The following is a 22,971-nucleotide window of genomic DNA, read 5'->3' as shown; positions in this document are numbered from 1 at the left end:
AGCCAGAAGTGGTGCTATGAAAAAGGCTCCAGGATGGCGGCCAGGTCCTGAGTTCAAGACACAGAACCAGTAACACACACACACACACACACACACACACACACACACATATGAAGAAAAAGGAAAAAAGAAACCCAACAAACTGAAAACCCATAAGGAAGGAGTTTAACTGAGGCTGCAAAGCTTAGAAAATAGTTCCTGAAAATTATTAAAAGTTAGTCTGGTGAAAAATAGTGAAGAAGTTAGAAATTTCAAGACTAGAGCCTTGTACTAAAGATGAATAGATTTGAGATTTACTATCAAAGATGCCAGCTGTTGTAACAGGGAAACCTCAAAATGTTGGTGCTTTATAGTGGATAACTTACTTCATACTGGCATAAAATCTAGCATGTGTTTCTGATTCATAGTGATGGTTTGTCTCTGTACAGTCTTCTACCTTTCACACATTTTTTCCCAGGTGGCCCTTGGAGGAGCATGTGGCCAGCAGGAAGATGAATATAGACATCAAGAGAGTTTTCTCAAGAATAGAAATGACAGGCTGTACTTATCTGTCCTGTCTACTGACTAGAACGGGTTGCATGACCACACCTGCTTGAAGAGGAGGCAGGAATGGGAATTGCATTCTAATTTCAAGAAGAAAAATTAATTTGATGCTCAGATCAGCTAGTAATTGTTACCAGTGAATCTCTATGTCTTTGTCTCTGCTCCTCTTTTTCCTTCTCCCCTGCCTCTTTGTCTCCTGTGACTTTTTAATCTATGTAGATGCAGATAAATATTTGTCTTAAGTTGGTTAAAAGGAAATGCTATATTTAACCACAGTAGTCTTAAAAAAATCTATGCAATTGCACATTCAGACACATGTAATAATGACGGTCTCTGTAACTCTTTGGCATTTGAGTTTGTTGAAGGCTTTTATCCTGAAACATTCTTTTTATGCATCAGTCTCTATTTCACCATGGGCTGATTCAGTATGCACTTGAAACCATTTGAAGTGACTAAAGGCTTCTGTGAGGGGTGGTTATATCAGAAAAATTGGCATTTTAGAAAGATGCTCTGCCCCCTCCCCCAATCTCCTTGGATGTTTGAAATCTTCAAAGTACTACTGTGATCAGAGGGAAATATTTCTGTGAAATAGTTTTCTGTAAGATAGCAGTGATTTGAGGCTGGCTGTTGATATGACTCATTTCTTGCAAGGAAGTTGTTTTTCATAGAATGAACTTAAGGCTGAGGCCTCGGGGCTTGAAGAATGTTTCTTCAGTTCAGGATATGTGAATATAAAATTAAGATCAACTTCAAAGTCAATAAAAAATGGACTGGTTTTTAAGATGTATCTGAGCAGTTAATTTTCTGGTCTACTTTGTTCACCACCTATCCCATCCATGGTTTATGAATTCTGTCATTTCTACATGGATAGCTATGCATGCAGAGAATGGTAAGACAGAAGACTGAATTTTCTCAGTGAATTGGTTTGCTATCAATTGTAGTCAAATATTTATCTCAAAGTGCTAAAGGTTTACATAAGAGAGCTATCACTAAATACTTACTGTATCTTTGGAACTAGGCTGAGTTATTTTCATGACTGTTCTTCTTATATTACTCTTATGAATCCTTAAAGATTCACTTGAGGAAATCAATTAGTATTTGGAAACATGGAAAATAAAACACCAGAAACCTTAATAAAGCGTTAAAATCTTTGTAACCAGGCTTTTAACTTAAGAGACAATTTGATTTTTCCCCCAACTTTGTGCCCTAGCATTTATGGGAGAGGCTTGAGTTAGAATCTTGAGGGATTCAATGGTTTAGGAGTCAGGGATGTTTGCCTTAACAAAATGTACATGTGACATTTTGCTTATCATTTAGGGATTTCATAGACCCTTTTGAGTTTGGATACAGTTGATCTGTTTCATTTCTTCTTTTCAGTTGTGTTTTATTTAGGGCCTTTGTAGATGTACATGTGTATATGTATGAATGTTGCTGGGGATCAAACCCTGGGCCTTGCACATGCTAGACAAATATTTTACAACGGAGCCACATTTATAGCCCTTATATATTTTTTCCCTTCTTGAATAGTGTTTGGTGCATTTATGCTCTATAAATCACGTTGCTCAATACTCTGGGATATTTGCAGGATATTGTATACATTGGTTTGATTCGACTTTCTAAACAGGTACTACCTATTTAGAAATAAACATAGTATTGTTAGATTTCTGGCACTGCCTATTTTGAGATTTTCTTAACCTCTAGCCTCACTTTCCTCTCTCTGCAAAAAGTGAAGACTGGCTGTTTTGTGACTATACAGCACTTTAATGAAATAACAGATGATGCATAAAGCAACTAATAACCAGGAATGAGGTTGGAAAGTGTTTATCACATCTTTGCTTTTTGCTTAAACACTTCTAAGAGGGTCATACCTGCCAGGCTCTGAGTCTTCTTAGAAGGCTTAGATTGGGCAAATGAGAGAAACTGTCTTGCAGCTGATGGGAAGGGACCTCATGAGTTTGGGACTCTTTTCACATGTAATAGTGTAGACCAGCTGCCAGATAAAGGGAAATGAACTTGAGAGTTGCTGTTGCTAGGAGAGGAGCAGCAAGAAATCTCCTGTTGAATTTACCTGTCAAATCTAACTTGTAATCAGAACTAATATATGATAACACCAGAATATGCATTTGGGAAGCATTTAAGAAGTCATTTGTTCTTCATCCTTTCTTTTAGAGGTATAGACAGGCACAAAGCTTTTTGTCAGAGGTGTGTATCATTTTCATGTTACACAAATCCAGCATGTGTCTATGGCTATTGGAGTTATCTAGATACTTTGATCCCTAATTGTTTTGGTAGTACTAATGTTTGAACTCAGGGCCTTGCATTTGCTAGGCAGCTGTTCTACCACTTGAGCCATACCTCAACCTTTCTAATTCTAAGGATAGCCTTGTAAGATATCTCACTTAAGTCAGGAAGAATTGTCTTTTTCTCTGATGTTTAATTTTAATTTTCTCTTTTGTATTATAATTCATGCATTTGAGTTACTTATGAAACTTGAATCCTGTTAATGTCTTATAAATGAGTTATCTATTTTGTTGTGCTTTTAATTTCAGATAGAAGAATTTCGCAGGCTGAGGACGCATGTTAAGGGGGCAGAACTTGTGGAAGGCTGTGATGGAATTTTGGGAGACAACTTTCGACCTACTCAGCCACTTAGTGACAGAGTAATCAGAGCTGCATTTCAGTAGCCATCTCCCTCAGGGTATGTGCAGATTAATTAAGGAAAATTAGGAGCTTGGATATCTGAATTTAGTATTCCAAAGCCACTTTATGGTCAACCTGATAATTTAGCATCAAAACAAGTAGTCTTCACTTTGATAAAGTCTATGATACATTCTCAAGATCCATTCATGACAAATTAGTTGGCTATTTACACATAATAATGGACAAAAAAATTCTGATTCTCATCTTTCTCTACCAAAACACCTTTAATTATGGGTTTTGTTGGAAAAGCACATGTGGCAAAGAACCATCATTCTGTAAGGAACTCCTTAAGTAATTAGCTGTGTTATTTTCTGAAGCTTCAGCAGTCACCTTCCAGTGGCCAAGCAACACAAAGGAAGGAGCTAGAAGAGCACCTGTGCCACCATGTTGGACATCTTACCTAATGTACATCTGATCATCATGTCTATTGGTTACTGTCAGGTGGATCTGACAATACTTGTCCTATGCAAACTAGGCTTTTTTAAAAATGGTGCATAATTGCATAGAATAATGGGGTTTATGTGATATTTTCAAACATACATACTGTGTGCTTTGATCATATTCATCCCCATCTATCACTGTCTCTGTGCTCCCACCCCCTGGGGATGCTTTTTATTTCATAGATCAAGAAGCACTTACTAACTGTCTGAATGGAATACTTTGCTTTATGCATTGGAACACGATGTATACACTTTAATATATTGAATTTTTGTATGTATTTCTTATCTTTGAAGAACAAAAAACACAGATATGGAAATAATGAATATGTAAAGATGACCATGTACTAGATAGCTACTTATCTTGTAAGTAGCCTAAGTATGCTTAGGTCAAGGTGCATCACAGTAAGGTACCTCTTTGCATAAGGGAATACATTGTTGGGATGGTTCCTGGGGAACCAAGATGGAGTTGTGACTGTTTGATGGACTATGGAGGAGATGGAGAAATATTGCTCTCATGTGGATCCTCTGCTTCTCTCTTCAGTTATATCTCACTTTGTATTTTTTCTTCATTTTAGCTGTTTATGCATTCTTATTTTTTTCTCTCATACTTCAAGCTTTTCATGGGTTGAAATATATTTATTTCACCATGAATCCATCAAAACATATTGCATGTCTTTGGGCAAATGAGAAGGTCCTCTGAAGGTCTCCATGCTGTATATCAGCAGCCAAGTTCCTTCCAGTCCTATATTCCCATTTCTTATTTAACTACTGTAGCTCATCTCTTCCTCTTCTAATTTTGGAAATGATGAGGACAATAAAATTTACCTCTGGTAGGAATGTGAAGACATTTATAAAAGGCATTTATAAAAAGCATTATAAGGGATGAGTTAAAGAAGTAAAATGCCATTCAATTAAAAGTTGTCACTGAAAACCTATAACAGGACTTGTTTTGGGTACACCAAAGTGTACTACCTCCAGTACATGGAGGTGAGCAGGACATATATGGTCACTGTACCCTGGGGACTGATATAGGGACACTGCCAGTAACAAAGTAGCATTTGAACCATCACTATAAATGGCAACAATTTCCATGAAGGGGAAGAACAAACCAGTATGGAGGTGGGGATTTCAGGTAGAGAATAACTTTGTAAAGGCCCTGTAGCAGTATTCCTTGTGGAGGAAGCAACAGTTTTGTTACACTGAGAGACAGCTTTGGTGAGTCTGGAGTATAAAAATTGAAGTTGCGGGGTGTTAGTAACTTACACCTGCAATCCTCGCTACTCAGAAAGGTGAGATCTGGAAAATTGCAGTTTGAAGTCAGGCCAGGCAGAAAAGATTACTAGACTCCATCTCCAAAGCAAGAAACAAAAAGTAGAGTTGAAGGCATGGCCCAAGTGGTAGAACACCGGCCTAGTGAAAGTGGGACCCTGAGTTCAAACCCTCAGTAATAACAAAACGAGGTGGGGGATAAGGAAAAAGAAGAGAGAAGAGAGGAATTGGGGAGGCGGAGGCAGGAGGAGGAGAGGAAGGAGAAAGGAAAAGGAGGAAGAAAAAATAATAGTTGAAGGTGAGAAGCAAGTGAAGCTCAGACTTCAGAAGCCTTGTTAATCATGTTCACTCTCCTGTAGCAGGAAGGAAGAAAGAACTGGTGGTTTATAGACTGAATGTGTCCATGACTTATTATTGTTTTTTGTTTTGTTTTGTTTTTGTTTTTGGTCCAGTCCTGGGGCCTAAACTCTGGGCCTGGGCACTGTCCCTCAGCTCTTCAGCTCAAGGCTAGCACTCTACCACTTGAGCCACAGTGCCACTTCCGGCTCTTTTTTTTTTTTTTTTCTGCTTATGTGGTGCTGAGGAATCAAACCCAGGGCCTCATGCATGCAAGATAAGCGTTCTACCACTGAGCCACCTTCCCAGCCCCTTGTATATTGTTTTATAATGAGGAATGGAGCAGTATTCAGGAGGATAAGAGCAGGTGGGAATGGGAGAAGAGGGAAGAAGGAAGGGGAGCCTACAGAACAGGCCCCGTAAGAGAGTAACAGTGTAATATCAGGAGGTAATGAACTTGAACTGGCCAGTTTCTCAAGTCTGGGGATAGTATTTTCTCTTTGACTGGTATTAACTATAAATGACACTTGAAATGAAATGAGGTTGTTACTATGAGTGTTATTTTCATATCTAGTCCTAGATCAGAGTTGCTTCTAATTCTAAAATACTCATCACTGTTATAATTCTGTGTGTGTGTGTGTGTGTGTGTGTGTGTGTGTGTGTGTGTGTGTGAGCAAGTAAGTGAGAGATTAGCACCTCTGCGATTATCTTAGATATTTACTTCATTATATCATCAAAGAACAGTATTTACTCTTTCAAAGGTTTTTAATTAATTACAATTTAGTTATATGTAAAAGAAAGAGGGTTTATATTCGATATTAGTGGCTGAGATTACATATACTTAGAAAATTACTTCTCCACAAATTGCTGAGAATGGAACAAGAATTCTTTTTAAGGCAACTCCAATTCTGATTTCATCCTTTTATGAATATATTTTTATCCTTTTATCCTGAAATATGTAATACAAATCTAGTTATAGTTCTACATAAAAATTATATTGGGAAATCAGACTTATGGATGTGTGCTTTTTATTTGATATTTAATAATGCCCTAAGGCAGGTAATTCAAATTTTTATTAAAGTGAAGTGATTTGACAGTCAGACTTTGAATTTAATGCATGAATGTTTCATTTAAGCTCTTGGAACTAAAAAGGGGGGAAATTCTATTGTAGTTAGTTGCTCTCTCAAAAAATCTTTTAAAATAATTCAGATTTATTTTAGCTCTGTTTTACTGAAATAACTTTAGGTTTTGGAGTTTAAAATGATAGTTCTTTTCCTTTTGCATGACATGCCCAGACATCTGGAGGGTTATGATAACCAAGAGTTATTATTCCCATGAATAATCTGAGACTGTATATTACCATTTAAGAAGTATAAATTGTGATTTTTGCACTTGTTGATGGAAGGACTCAGCCTGTAACTCACAAAGACAATAGGAATTCTTTAGCTGAGCAGTGGTAGTTCAGATTCAGGGAGCCCTTTGCTATTAAATGGTTCTTGATTCACTGAACTTTCATATTACAAAGATCCAAATGTAACAATGAATAACAGTAAACCCAAGCTTTAAGGTTCAGTTTACATATTTTTGGTACTTGCTTTCTGACAGAGTATGGTTCACCTGTTTCATCAAATATCAGTCCATTTTAAACCTATTCTATCTCACCATGATTCAGATATTGTTAAGCTGTGTACATGTTTGTAAGAGCCAACATGACAAGACTCCTGGGTTTTCTTTTTTTCTTCCTTATAAGCAGAAAAATAAAAATTGCCCAGATTAAGAGGAAAGACAAATAGGAAAAAGGAAGGAAAGAAAAAGGACCATTTTGCAAGGGTCTCTGACTAGTCCCTTTGTCAAAATTGCCTTCATTTTTCTTTCTGGGTCTTTGTCCTTAACTATGTTGAACTTTGCCTAACATGTACTTTTTTTTTTTTTCTTGGGGTCCGGTTGTGGGTCTGAACTCTGGGCCTGGGCGCTGTCCCTCAGCTCTTCAGCTCAAGGCTAGCGCTCTACCACTTGAGCCACAGAGCCACTTCCAGGTTTTTTTTTCCTGCATATATGGTGCTGAGGAATTGAACCCAGGGCCTCAAGCATGCAAGGCAAGTGCTCTACCACTGAGCCACCTTCTCAGCCCTCAAACGTGTACTTTTAAACTTAATACTTTTGTTTTCCTAGCTTTAACAGAGCTACAACTAGCATCAGTTTCATTTTTTTTCCTAATCTATAGAAGACATTTAGAAAAGAATAAGGTATCATGGCAAGGAAGGACTGTATAGGAAAATGAGAATGTCAGCTCTGACTGGGCAGCTGGGTAAAAGCTGTTATCCTTCCAGGGGTAATGACACTCTGAGCCTTGGTTGCAGTCAGTGGAACTTGTGATCTCCTCACTTTGAGCTTGTCTCGGGATGCATAGCATTAAGGTGAGATATGAAAGCTCTAGATACAGCTGTTTTCTATTTACTGTATTATATAGGTTCATACAGTAATTCTTATCATGTACAATTGCTGTATCATAGAGAATTTCCTCATAATGGAATGGATTTCCTAAAAGATCACAAAGTAATTTCAATTAAAAGCCAAAACACCATGGATGCTTGAACTATTAAGTTTTCATTATATGATATAAAATTTATCATTAAGCCAGGAATGAAAAATATCAAAGCTGTATAGGCTTTCTTCAAGATTACTGAAAAAGGAAAGTAATCTTTGATTTGAATTATATTTCTTTCCCTTTTATGTTTTAGAAAATTGAATAATTTATTATGATAAAATTCCTGAAGTGATTTCACTTTTTTCTTGTCCTTGGGAAGAAGAAAAGAGAACATTGTGCAGTTTTGAACTAATGTGTAGGTTGAGTGTTAATATACTCCGAACTCTTAAAGATAATTGTCATGATCCTAACCCTGAGAGTATGTTGTCCAAAAGAACACCATGGTGGTAATGTCATATGAACACTTTCCTCCATGCTTTTTGCCATCACAGTTGATCAGAAGGTATACGTTAACATAAAAAGCCATGGAAAGTATTTGAATCAATACAGAAAGAATTTATTACTGAAGTCCACCTGCCTGGTATACAGCCCTGAGTTCAAACCATAGTACTGCCAAAAAAGAAAGAAAATGAAATAATGTGAAATAATATGTTTTAGCCAGGAGTTTAAGGAAATATTTCATTTTTAAGTACTGAATGCTTTGAGTTTTCTCATCTTTGAAGATATGCTATTGTAGAAGCAACAATATCAAAATGAGCATTTTTATGTTGACATTTCATTATGATTAAAATTTTAAAATGAAGTAGAGCCAAAGTAGTATTAATACTTATATTGTGGGGCTGGAAAGGTGGCTCAGTGGTAGAGCGCTTGCCTTGCATGCATGAGGCCCTGGGTTCGATTCCTTAGCACCACATAAGCAGGAAAAAAAAGCCGGAAGTGGCTCTGGTGGTAGAGTGCTAGCCTTGAGGTGAAGAGCTGAGGGACGGCGTCCAAGCCCACAGTTCAGGCCCCACAACCGCACCCCCCCCCCCAAAAAAAATACTTATATTGTTAGTTTTTGAAAGTAGTCAGAAGTTACCTAGGCACTTAAGTCAGATTAGAATAGAGGATTGAGGAACTATTTAAAGAAGGTTGTTATTAGGCAAATAAACAACAGTATATAGCAGGAACATTTGCTTAGCTGTCTGCCTTTTAGAATCATCTCCTTCTCCCTCCAAGAAAATTTAACAAATGAAACTATATAGTATTCATCTCTGTTTTCCGAAAACTTAACTACGGTTGATATTTTAAGGACTGTTTTTTACCTCCATGAATTTTTACATCCATGATGCATGATTTTTTTTTTAATGTGATAATCTCCTGGGCACTGGTGGCTCATGCCTGTAATCCTAGCTACTCAAGAGGCTGAGATCTGAGGATCATGGTTCCAAGCCAGCCCAGGCAAGGAAAGTCCATGAGACTCTTATCTCCAATCAACCACTAGAAAACTGGAAGTAGCACTGTGGCTCCAGTGGTAGAGTGCTTGCCTTGAGCTGAAGAGCTCAGGGACAGTGCCCAGGCCCAGAGTTCAAGCCCTATGACCAACCAAAAATTAACTAACTAACTAACTTAAGAAATAAATAAATAATTGTGACAATCTAAAGTATTCATTGTGCTTTTGAAAGACGTGCAGAGGAAGAAGCAGAGCTAACAGATGTAGGGACAAGAATACCTAAGTACTCCTGATCTTCTCCCATGTGTTCAGGTTTGGGATGTGTTCTTTTCTTTGGGATGTGTCTCAGGCATCTCAAACTCAACAAATGAAAGATTGGATGATTTCTAGACTCTTCTAGTAAATTTTGAAACCTGGAGCATACATACCCCTTGCTTCCTCTCCTCACCCCATATTTTCATTTATCATCCTTCATGGCACATTTGCCTTCTAAGAGCTTCCAGTCAATCAGTGTGTCTTCATTTCCATGATCACAACCCATAATGTTAGCATCAAATTCTATAGCATCTATTACATGTGTTGCATTAAAAACGTTACAAAAATAAAAGACATGGCTTACGCACAGCACTTAACTTTTTACATCAACCTAAGTTTGTATTAGGTATAGGGAGAGAATCGAGATGAATTCTTAATCCATGTGTGAGCAAAATTGAGCATGAGTGATGTGAATGATTGGCCATATATGCCATTGGTGGGAATGGGTACTGTTGCTTTTTAATTGTCACCGTGTAAGATAGGATTATTGATTCAGTTGTCTAGAATGTTAATTGCAGATTCTTGGAAATGGCCTGTGGGAAAAGCATCTTCACTAGATCTAGTAATGTTATGGACAACTATCAAGGAAATAAATGATGACAAAGTGATGGTCATCTCTTACCTACCTTATTAATGTGTTCTTCTCACTAATGTACAGGTTATGTATGGTCCAGGTGCCTATAAGTGGCATATTGCGTACTTAAGCAAAATCTTCAGAATCTAAGATCCCAGCATGGAAGTGAAATGACAGGGTGAGGAAAAAAAGTGGCCTGATAGGGTAAAGGAAGTTACCTTAATGCCAATATGAGGAACAGAGGTCCTCTCTTGTATAAGGAAAGGGCTATATGTCTTCCATTTGGGTTCTGTAATGAAACACCATGAATTGGCTGACTTGTAAACAGCAGAAATGTGTTTCTCAGTTTTAGAGGCTAGAAAGCCGAGTTTCAGATAAGGTGCTGTCAGTGACTGGTGAAGGCTGGCTGCTTAGGCTCATGGAATAATGCTTCTCGTTGCATCCTCATATGGTGGAAAGTGATAGCTAGCCAGATCTAGGTTCTCTTTTGTATGGACACTAATCTCAGTCAGGAGGGTTCTACTTTCATGAACTAATCACCCACAGAGGCCTTATTTCCACTCACCTTCTCCCTCAGGATTAGAATTTCAGCATGAGTTTAGGGAAGACTTAATTATTCACAGCATCCCAGTAAGTTAGAGAAGAAATCTTATAGAGAAGCCTTGTTCTTTTTACTTACCCTTCTCAAGGGCTTAAAAATAGTTTTACAAAAATATGACCAAACACAAAAAGTTTCTTTAGATATTGGAGATTTTTTTTCCAGTCCTGGAGCTTGAACTCAGGATCTGAGTACTGTCTCTGAGCTTCTTTTAGTCCAAGGCTAGCACTCTACTACTAGAGCCATGGCTCTACTTCTGGCTTCTGAGTAGTTTATTGGAGATTAGAGCCTGGAGACTTTCAGGCCCTGACTGGCTTTAAATGGTAATCCTCAGATCTCAGACTCTTGAGTAGGTAAGATTAGAGGTGTTAACCACCAGGGCCTGGCTTCGATATTGGAGATATTTTTTTGTTAGTTGCATAAGCTTATTTTGTTGTTATGGCTTACTTCAGTTTTACTTAAACACTCTAAAGCTTATTTTGATGACAAACAAAGCAAAAATAATCCAGGCAATTCCCCACTGTTTAGCTAGAGTCTGAAGTATGTGTTAGATAATAATATGGAGGCTTTTTTCCACCCGGAAAGTCACCACTAAGCAACACCTCTCAAAATATTCTAATTGTTCAAATGAGAAAAAAAAATCAGCTTTGGATGTGTCCATTTTCCATTACAATAAATATATAATTTAAAATAAACTCAGTATTTCTCAAGGCCTATTGCTTGTCCTTTTTATGTTTTATCTGGGAAGGTGGCTCAGTGGTAGAGTGCTTGCCTTGCATGCATGAGGCCCTGGGTTCAATTCCTCTGCACCACATAAGCAAAAAGAAAAAAGCCGGAAGTGGCGCTGTGGCTCAAGTGGTAGAGCGCTAGCCTTGAGCTGAAGAGCTGAGGGACAGCGCCCAGGCCCAGAGTTCAGGCCCCACAACCGGACCGCCCTCCCCCCCTCCCCCCCCCCAAAAAAGAAACTCTTAAAAGTCTTTGGGACTTAACTGTAGAAGATATTTTCAGAGACATCTAAGAAGCATGGAGTTGAACTGGATCTTGAGGTTGAATTGGGTCAGTTATTCTGTGTAGTTACTTTACATACTTAGAAAAAAGCAAGCACATAAACCTTTGTTTTCTGAGACTACCTAATCCAGCATTTTCTACTCCTATACAAGGCAAACGAACTCAGTGAAACACCTTCATGAGGTACTGTTCTATTCAGCATTGGAAAGCCATTTGATGATACCTTTTTTGTAAATAAATACTTTTTGGCAGATATAATCCAAATATTCCATTATTTTTATTAGCAATATGGGAAAATTCCTATAATCTTTGTGGTACAGAGAGACACATGTAACACTTTTTTGCAGAAATGAGTGTTCATTCTGACTTTAATATGAGTACAACCAACAATTCTCTAGTGGCATCCTTTTTTAAAAAGAATAATTCTATTCAGTGGGTCCTAGCAATAAGAGCACTGTAATGAGGATAAAAGTGTAAATAAGAACAGCAATGTTATTAGCCATTAAATGTAGTCACTTATGACACATTTCTCTACCTGAAATATTTCCATAGGAAGTAAGACTAAAACCTACATGTACTTATAATTAGACTTAATACAATCATCATCTTATTATAAGAGTAACCCAAATCCCAGTTCCGCTTAATTTATTGACTTTGATTCTGGACTAAAAAGTATTAAGCTTGAGCTAGTGAAAAATGTATAATATGTGCTTTCAATTAAGACGTAATTAGATACTCGATAACCCTTATAACACACCAGGGATTAAAGAAGAAGGAAGAAAAATGTGATTCACTGTAATGTATAAAACAGTTTGGTTAATTAGTTTAGTGCTAATTGAGATTAAGAAAGTGTCAAAGCATCACATGAGTTTACATCTGAATAATTTTAAATGTTAAGTTCAGTGTTTCATAATACTTCAGTGCAGAATAAAGCAGAAATTGCCAGGTGATAGACTGTATCCTAGAGGTAACAAAGCTGAGGCTTTGAGATGTTCCAAACACTGTGCTGAGATTTATTTCATTTGATCTTCACAGCAGTATTGTGTTCTTGTTTTCAGTTTAGAGATAAAGAAACAGAGGCTGGGAGGAGCCAGTAAAGTGCAAAGCAAAGATTCACAGCCAGTAAAGTGCAAAACAAAGATTCAGACCCCAGTAGGATTAACTGCAGACATAGCTCTTTTTACTTTACCACACTTCAGAATTAAGAACTCCTATACATCTTTACCTTGTTATCACATTTAGATAAATTCCTGCAAATGAGATTTCTGGGGGAAAAAAGATCATACTTTCTTTCACTTTGTGGCAATATTGCTAATACCCTCTGTGAAGATTATGCTAATTTGTGCCTACACTGTTGATTGAATATTATAGGCAAGTTATTTTTGCCATGCTTTGTTAATCACCTTTGTCTTATCTTCCTGTACTTTTCAGTGTATTGAAACATATTTATGGTCCATCTACCTGATGAAATTGTTGTTTAAGTCACCTTTGATCTCTTTGCTTTTTTTGTCCCCATGACTCCAAATATAACTAATATCTGTTCCTGGTTTTTAAAAAGGAAACAATACAGAATAAAATGAAGCAGCCTCACACATCTCTAAAATCCACTTGCAAGTGACAGCCCAGTGTCGTGGCATGGGTGCTCCTGGAGCACAGTGGAAGATATAGCCCAAGTTCAGTTCTTTCTCTACCACCCATTCATTAAGTGGCTTTGGAAAAGTTATTCTCGTTTTTCATCACTTAAAGAAGGCCTTAAACTAGTGTTGATATTATAGGGTGATAGTAAAAGCATAATGAGATAATATTATTAAATTGATATAAGTGCACAATAGATTTTATCTTAACTATTTGTACTTTTATATCATTTATGCATTCATCTCATATGGATTTGTTTATATATATGCATATATGTACATCTCTATATAGCTATATATGTATGAATCTATCTACATATATAGATAAACATATCTCTTTATATATCTGTATGTATAGATCTGCATGTATATCTAGAGTTCCTTATGGGGCTATACTATACATGCTGTTTTTATGTTGGTTTGATGGTGTATCTTCTTATGTCATTTTAATAGCTATATACCATAGTTTTTCAGTATATATTATTTAATGTATGTCCCAAAATGTATTGAGCTGTTCCTCTTGTGTATATTTAATTGTGTATATATAATTTTCATTTTTTTTAATAATCAACAATATTGTGGCTAGCTTTCCCACCTATTTCTTTATAAAAATTCTTAGTAATGAGATGATCAATCAGGGAGTTTTATGATAATATACATACAAATGACATGTATAACAATTTATGCTTCTACCAACCATATATCAAACTATACTTTTTCACTGGCATTGGATACATTGAATCTTTTCTTTATTGCCAAACTGATTATAAATGTCTCCTTTACATTATATGAAGTCCCATGGATCCTTGGTTTATTTCTGAAGTCCCTGTTCTGGTCTATTAATCTGTCTAGTCATGAACATTAATCACGAGTTTTGTGGTACTAATGTATATCTCAGAGCTTGGTAGGAGAACACCCCTAACAATTATTTTCTGCAGATTTTTCCTGGCTTATAATTTTTTTTCTGGATAAATGATAGTGCCATTTTTTCCCAAAGGGTAAAAATTAAGAACAAAAAGAGAAGGTACAAGAAAGAAAAGAGAAAATGATGCTATTAGAATTTGTTAGTATTACATGTACTTCAAGAAAATGTACATCTTTATAATACTGAATTTCTATGTACCTCATATATTTTAGAGTTGTCTTTTCACTAAACTTACTCCAGGTGACACATTTGAGTTCTGGAGTCACCCTGGGGTATGACTCGCTGCTCTCCAAAGTGCATAAACTTTATCCTTAGCTTCCTCATCTGTGAAGTGGATATACTAAGAGTTATAACTTGATTTATTAGCATTCATTAAGTGTGAGCTGTAACATTAGTATCTTAATTGGTATCTATTAGTATTATTGTCTATTAGTATCTTCTAGTGTCACTGTAGCATTAGTCTTTCTCCATTAGTTACTTTTTTTCCACTGAAAACATATTGTTTATCCATGACTTCCTTATGATTTCCAATAGACATCAATTGATTGTTTTCTAGATACATAGATTAATATCTATAAACAATGAAAGTATTATTTCTTCCTTTCCAATTTTAATACTTGTAACTCTGAATACTTCTTAAGTAGCGATAACTATTTAGTGGTAATTTCAGTCATTTTTAACTTCTGTTATGTTTTGATATTAAAAAATCTAAAATGTTATTGTAAAAGTGATGTACAGAGGGGCTACAGTTACATAAGCAAGGTATTGAGTATATTTTTTGAACAATGTTTCCCCCTCCCTGATTTTTATTTCTAAATCCAGTGGCTTATCTTTTCCCACACCCTTCCTTTTAAATCTTCAAAGGCACTTTGTACTTCTGATGTCTTTCTTTCTCCTTTTTCCTGTCATTTTCCTTCTTCATTAACGGATGCTGTCATTACGGAGTATGTGCGAAAAGAAGGTGTCTGCACGCCATTGCTTGTCATGGAAGGGCATTTATTTTTAACCTTCTGCTTTGTGTATGGTGGTGTTCTAGCACCTATGTGAAAATATAAACAAGAGCAAATATAAACTGTCCCTGCAGGAACTTCAGCCTAGGATTAGGGTTCAGTAGGGTGCACAGCAAAGTCTGTATCAGAAAAGTGTGTCCAGACTGCCCTGCGAGCATGTACCCTTGTGCCCAGGAGAAAGAGACCACTTTAAAAGGGAGTCCTTGTTCTTAGCATAGTCCTTGTTTCTCAAAATGATTTTGTTTTGGAGACTTGACCCTGGATTATTCTCTTTAAAAGGGATGCTTTAGTGGCTTTTCAGTTAACTTGAGCCAGAAACACTGGACCGGACATCAGCCTGTGACCAGTAGCACACACCCCAGGGGGTGGTAGGGTGTGTATGTACACGTGCCTTTCTTATTTTTAGTACCTTATCAGGAAGTTACTCAGTAGAGATTTGATTTGCACTCATTCCCTAGGGTGCCTCCACACAAGATAATTTAAGGTTCAGAATAGTCATTTGAAAGATAACATCTGTTATATTGAAATAACTGATGATTTAGATGGCTCTGTAGGATGTGGCCATATTTCAAGGTCATTATTATGAACAATGATCATTGTATAATAGAAAATTTCACTTTCTATTTAAGCTCTCCTGTTTAGATTTAGATAAATGAGTATTTGGAAGAAATCCCAAAGGGGAGAATGCAAGCCTGATTACCTTTGTTTATTCCAAGTGTCATTTCTTTAGATTATTTTACTGGATAGATTTATGTTCTGATTACCATGTGATACAGTTATTGGAGAAAGTGTAGAAAATATACAGAATTCATAGAAAGGAACATGTTTTACAAATAATAATTGTTGATTGAGCATAGACCGATAATTTTGTTTCTACTGCAAATCACATTAAAAGAACAGGAAAGATTTCTAAGTGTACAAACACACAAGGATAGAGAAGGAAAGGGGTGGGGGAGAACATAACAGCATTTTGGAAGCTGGAAGCAGATGGCTGTGTGGAAATGGATGTAGCAGATGTGAGGAACAAGCCTGAATCCACGAGTGGACCTCTTAAGAGTCTCAGGAGTTGACAGAGGTACCTCTCAATGTTGATGTAACAGGAAACCAAAGTAATCTGTGTTGGTGAAAGGCTGGTTGAGAAACAGCTGCATCCTTACATCCCCTGTTAAGGCCCAGAAGATGCCTGGAGGTACTCATCCCCTGGAAGGAATGAGAAGACCGTCTCCATGTAAGGAAGTGAGGCACTGGAGGTTCTGGATGCCTCACGAACACATCCCCAAGTTTCTCATTCCCTTTCTACCTACTCACCTCCAGTGCAGTGGAGGTTCCAGATGCTGCACAAAAATAGATAAGTCACATCCTCAAATCTCACCTTCCCTTTCTCTCCACTTTGCTTCTGTACACTGACAGAAAGGCCCCTTCTTTCCACCCAGGGGCAAGAAGGATCTCTGGGGATCTCTTTTTGCTCTTACCCGGTCTCTTGGGAGCTTGTCCTGTATAGGATGTGACAGACAGTCCTGCCCTTCATCCGGCTTCCCACTACCTTCTTTCTGATGTTTTTTCACTCTTTGATACAGGCCGTTAGGAATATTTGAAGAAAATCCATAACATGAAAGAGCCCAAAACAAACAAAAATGATTACTTAGAAAGAGAAAACTTCAAAAACCTCATTATTCATACATTCATATTTGGTAAGGAAAGAAATATTAAGCATATAACAAGAACATTCAACTTCTAAGAAAAGAAATAGAAACAGAAAGCTTTTGAAAGTCGAAACACTGTAGCAAAAATAAAAGATTTTAGGACTTTGAGGCACAATTGAAGATATTTTTGAGAGAGGAGAGCAAAAGGCTAAAGCATAGGAAATAGGAGAGAAAAAAAAGAAAGAAAACCAGAGGGCCAGTCTTGGAAACTCATTAGATAACAAGGAAGAGAGTAGACAATGGGAGCTGAGCAACAAAGTCATTCAAAACATTTTTCAGATCTCCTGGATGTACGAAAATGAGCTTTACAACGTTGGTGGGGGGGGGAGGGGGTAGGATTGGGTGGTGGGGGAGTAGGGGGGAGGTAGGGAAGGGATGTGAAGGGTAAACAAAGGAGGAGGCTGCAATGCTTGGTAAGAAATGTACGAATTATCCTGCCCATGTAATTGTAACCCCTCTGTACAGTATGTTCATACAAAAATTAAATTAAATTAAAAAAATAAAATAAAAATAGCAAAAAAGAAAAAGAAAAAAAAAAAACAAATGAAAAGGACCCACTGGCTTTCAACACAGTCAAACAGCAGAGCCCCCTGCTTGGGAAATTTTACAACACTGAGGGGAAAATTACAAGGAGAGCGAGAAGGGGAAAATGAGTGGAAATGGAAGAACTTAGTGTTTCAATATGGAATTTCAAGCAGCAGCAGTTAAGATACAGCCAGTGAGAATGACCTGGGGGGTCCCCAGGGAACATTACAAACTGTCGCCAGAGTGCCTTAGTCAAACTTCAAACTAAGTGCTGGGTAGAGAAGTCACTCTCAGATACTTCTTCTCAGACATTGAGGTGATTAAAAATGTGTCAGGAAGCGACTAGAAGTGCCCCACCAAAGTGAGGGACGGGGGAGGAGAAGAGAGAGAGTAAAGCTAGGGGGGGAGAGAGGAAGAAAGGAAAGGAGGGCGAGAGAAAGAGCCCAGAAACAGACAAGAAAAAAATGAGAGCTAGAGAATGCCCTAGTATGCATTGGAGTAAGGTCGATGGAGGCCATTCAGTCCAGACCTCGGCTAGATGAACTCTCCTCACTTTTATTATGTACAGTACGTCTTAAGTTGGGAGGAGGTCTGGGAAATTGGCAGCTAGTTTTGGATTGAATTAAGTTATGAGTATAAAAGAAACTAAAGGTGGAAACATTCAAGATCTTTATTCAATCCTGAGGAAACATTATGTAGTAGGGAAAAATCAAGTGAATAAATGTAGTTCAGTTCTGGATGATATTTACATTGCTACAATTATATAAACTGGATATCAGTCTAACCAAAATTATGTATCTGAAGGATGGGGTGATGTGTGTAGGGCAGTCTGATAGAGAAAATGTCAGATCTTTAGCTGCCATTGGGAAAGTAGCCATAGGGATCATGTTATTTGATTCTGTGGTGTTAAAAAATAATCTGGGAAGAGAGCTAAGGAGTAGGAAATTGATGACACATGGGACAGGTGGTTTTCATAGTGAACATTTTAGAGCTATTTAATTCTTTAAATTGTGTATACTTAATTTGGATAGAATAACAAACAGAAGCACCTGCTGCTGTCTTTTGTTTATACTCCTTTTTGCCTGGGCCCGTGTGTGCACACACATACACATATATTCTCTCATCTCTCTCTCTATCTCTCTTCTTTGAGTGTCTGATTTGGGTCAGATATACTGGGCTCTGGGCACACCGAAGATAACACTGACCATGCTCAGTTATGTAAACTTGCAAATTGTTTCTGAAGTTTAAGCAAGAGGAAAATGTCATACACACGTTACAGAAACTAAGGAGCCGTACTTCACATGCATGTTAGGCACACACACTGTAGTTTAATTTTCAGCAAGTGAGAGATCTCATTCAGACCTCCTGACATAGTAATACTAATGTCTAATAAAGTCATTTCTAGTAGCTCATCTGCTGTCATGTTCCAGTCTCACACCCTCCCTACAGTGCAGAGATTGTAATTGAGGGTCAGAAAGGACAAGTAAATCACCTAAAATCTTAGAGCTATTTGGTGGAAGACCCGAGACTTAAGCCTGAGTTTCTTTGGTTCCAGTCCACATCTCAGATTGTGATTAATGAAGACATTTCCCCAGTTAATCTGGTGTCTGCCACAAACAAGATTTAAGTGTACATTTTTTAGTGGAGAGCTAATATAAAGATTTTCTTCTGAGAGCCTTGGTATTGAAAAGGTTCTTTTCCTTGAAAAAATATTGAAGGGTATTATTTCTAGCTTCCTCTGAGGTAAATTTACCAAAAATAAGTGCTTGAGTTTACTAGCAGATTCCGTAAAGTAGAACTCATTAACCATTCCGGATTCATCCCTTTAAGCTTCAGAAATGAATGAGACACCAGTGAGTATATGTGCATGTTGGACTGTGGGTGTATGCAGAATCAAGCTCTGACTCTGGTACTTACTCATTCGGAGGCTTGAATAATGGGGCCTTGTGCTTTTGCTTGGCTTTTTCACTCATGGCTCATGTTCTACCACTTGAGCCATACCTCCAATCCAGAATTTTTGTTGCTTAATTGAAGATAGAGTCTCTCAGACTTTTCTGCTCAGATAAACTTAAACTTCAATACTCACATCTCAGTCTCCTGAATCACTAATTATAGGTGTGAGCCACTGGCACACAGGGACCTACCCATCTTTTGTTTAATTGATGTTTTGGATCATGCTAACTTAATTTTTTAGAAATTTAGCTATATCCTTCAAATGAAAGTTTACATTCTGAACCTAGGGTAATGTATCTGGACCAGCCTGTTCCTAATGAGTTCAGAAGAGTGTTGGTCCCTGAAGTGTCCATTTAATCAAGAGGAGCTGGCCACATTTGGACTCGAGTTCATTCCTTTGAAGGAAATTCATGTATTGTGACTTTTAGGCTTCATTTATCTTTGAGGTTCTGTGATTTTACCAAATGAACATTGATTAGTTTCATGTCACTTAATAATTGGTATTTTTGAGCTTGTGATTATCATAACAATGACCACTTTTAACTCTGAAATTACAATTTTGAGGTTTAGTCTTACAGATCTGATGGGAGAGAGAATTGGGGAGATGTTGATCAAGGATTATTAAATTAGGAAAGAGTTCAAGAGATCTATATGCAACAGCATAGTGACTTGTTTAAAAGAATGTCACATTCTTTAATAATAGTAGCTCCTTCTGCTGCTGCTTCCCTCCCTCCTGCCCTCCCTCTCTCCCTCCCTCTCTCTCTCTTTCTCTCTCTGTGTTTCTCTCCTACCTTCCTTCTTTCCTTCTTTTCCTCCCTCCCTCCCTCCCTCCCTCCCTCCCTCCCTCCTTCCTTCCTTCCTTCCTTCCTTCCTTCCTTCCTTCCTTCCTTCCTTCCTTCCTTCCTTCCTTCCTTCCTTCCTCCTTCCTTCCTTCCTCCCTCCCTCTCTCTTTCTTGCTTGCTCTCTCTCTCTCTTTCATCTTTCCATTGTGGGGCTTGAACTCAGGGCCTGGGCACTGTCCCAGAACCTCTTTGTGCTCAAGAGTAGCACTCTACCACTTGAGCCACAGCACCACTTCCAGTTATTGAGTGGTTAATTGGAGATAAGAGTCTCAGGGAGACTTTTCTGTCTGGGCTGGGTTTGAACTGTGATCCTCAAATCTTAGCCTCCTGAGTACCTGGGATTACAGGCATGAGCCACTGGCATTCAGCTTGAATAGCTTTTAAGTATTCTTATCACAAAAGTACAGCTATATGAAGTAATAAATATGTCAACCACCTTTAGTTAACCTTTCCACAATGTATTTTTCAAAGAATCATTCTGTATATGACAAATGCATATAATTATGCCAATTTATGAAATAAAAATAAATTTAAAATGATGATGGCCCAGTATTTCATTTGAAACCTAATTTGTGCTATATGCTCCAGCATAATAAACATTTTCAAATGAATGGTCTTAGGAATTGTATATATTTATGTATATGTGTGTATATCTATAAGCTTATCTATGGAAATACATACTCACTATATGGATAATTCTGAAGTATTTCACTGTATTATAATTTGTTAAAGAGCCATTCAGTTAGTTTCTAATCTTTTGGTTGCAGCGAACATCATTACATATAAAATTGCCATATGGTTGATTGATTATGTCTTTGTCATAAAATTCTAGAAGTATGATTCTGGTTTGAAAAAATTATATATTATTAAATTTTTTCTTTTGTGATTCTGTAATATTAAACTCAACATCTAATACATGGTAGGCAAGTGATCTATTTCTAAACTACACTGCCAAATCCATTCCTAAATTTAATAAATATTGTTGTTTGAAATACTAGATCAGTTTATATTAGACATCTGTCTAAGGGTGTTAGATTCTAATGGTCATGTTAGCAAATGTTGTGTTGTTGAATTAAAATCTTAGCTACTGTCCTTTTCCTAAATGGGTAGAACATGATTTGTTATCTCAAAAATTCTATTCTTATTATTTAACTATGTACTTACTAGTACATAGTAAAGTAATTTAGGAATAGTACATGTAAAGTATTTTAGGAAGAAGTGATTTTTATGATCCTGAGTTACCATGCACTCATAGTTATTACACAGGAAATGAATGACAGAAACTTGAAGCTTAATTTTATTTATAAGATGTAATATGCAAATATTTTGTCTGTAGTTTAATTTATTTTGGTTAAAACATTTGTTCCTGTGAAATTTTGTACTAGTTGATTCTGCCCCAGAAACAAAATTATGGTAGCATTTGTGGAAAAGTTACATGAAGATATTATGGAGTAAGCTGTGGAAGAATGTTAGTAACTTAGTTGTTTTATTCTTTTGCCTAAAGGAGGAAGACAGTGGTCCTGTGGTGTGTCCTTGGATGGGAAATGGAAACTTGTGAACTGAAGCTTCACTTTATCCCCACAGCCTGCAGTGTTTGTCTTTGTCTAATGACCTTTGGTGGACATCCATTACACTTGCCTGTACAAAGCTGTAATGAAGTATAAGAAGTGGCTGTACATTCAAGACAGGCCCCACATTATATGCCCATATACATTGCACACGTACTGTATGTGGCTTATGTGTAGAAAAAATGAAGCTAGTTTTCAGAGTTTATATTAACATGAATATATATCATGTATTTAATATTGAGATAGACAAAAATGCATTTCTGGCATTAGTAATCTCCATTTCTTCTCTCTAACAGAAAATTTGTTCATGTTGAGACTAGTATAATTCTTGATAGTAAAATAAGAACTTTGATTAAGAATAGCCTAGAGCTTTACAGTGCACTGAAAAGGATCATTAAAACCCACCTTATGGTATTTTTCAGTACCCATACCAAAATTATTGTCAAGCTGATTTGTCATGGAAGATAATTTAAGTTGATGAAGTGATATAAAACCCACTTTATTTCTTAAAGGATTTACTTGAACATATGAATTTAATATGAAATATCTGAAGCTGTGGTTTCTAAAAATTTGAGAATGGCATAAGAGATATAATGATGTAAAGAAGATGGGTACAGCACACCAGGAATAGCTTTATTTTCCACAAATAAAAATATGGATTTAGAAGTGTCCTGTTTTAATTTAAATCTACACTTTATAAAACTTCAACGTATTTTATTGTATAGATTGCACTTCTTTGAAAGCTGGCCAACAATACCCTTATTTTAATTAATTGTAAGTGCTACTGCAAATTTGAGCATATACTTATTGTCAGATGTGACAGAATGAGAATTTATGTAAAGCAATGAAGTCCTTGGCTCAAAGGAAGAGCACAATAAATATTTTTTGTTGTTATAATTGTTGTAAAATGAATTACTCAACTACAGTTTCAATTTGGATGGATGTGTAATGCAGAGTGGTAGGAATGCTAAAATATCTTTTAGGAGTAGGTGGAATAGGTGTGCATTCACAGGTTTTTAGATGTATTGTTTTAGCAGTAGCATAAGGAAGTGACACAATAGTAACCATCTCAAATATCCCTGAAAACAGAAGCCAAAAGCCTTGTCAT

At 36.9% G+C, this 22,971-nt stretch overlaps 1 protein-coding gene across 1 annotated transcript in view; it reads left to right on the top strand.

Annotated features, from left to right (window-relative positions):
- Ca8 (carbonic anhydrase 8) overlaps nt 1-22,760 on the top strand; it is an 86,811-nt gene extending 64,051 nt beyond the window's left edge. Inside the window, exons 8-9 of the mRNA XM_042665957.1 lie at nt 3,093-3,241; nt 21,800-22,760. Coding sequence (XP_042521891.1) covers nt 3,093-3,227 — 135 coding nt within the window. The 3' untranslated portion in view covers nt 3,228-3,241; nt 21,800-22,760. The remainder of the gene's footprint in view (nt 1-3,092; nt 3,242-21,799) is intronic.
- Nucleotides 22,761-22,971: the final 211 nt, after the last annotated feature.

Source organism: Dipodomys spectabilis, unplaced genomic scaffold, assembly GCF_019054845.1.
Source record: "Dipodomys spectabilis isolate Male_0828 unplaced genomic scaffold, ASM1905484v1 ptg000015l, whole genome shotgun sequence".
Lineage (NCBI taxonomy): Eukaryota > Metazoa > Chordata > Mammalia > Rodentia > Heteromyidae > Dipodomys > Dipodomys spectabilis.
This window is presented reverse-complemented; position numbering and strand designations above follow the sequence as displayed.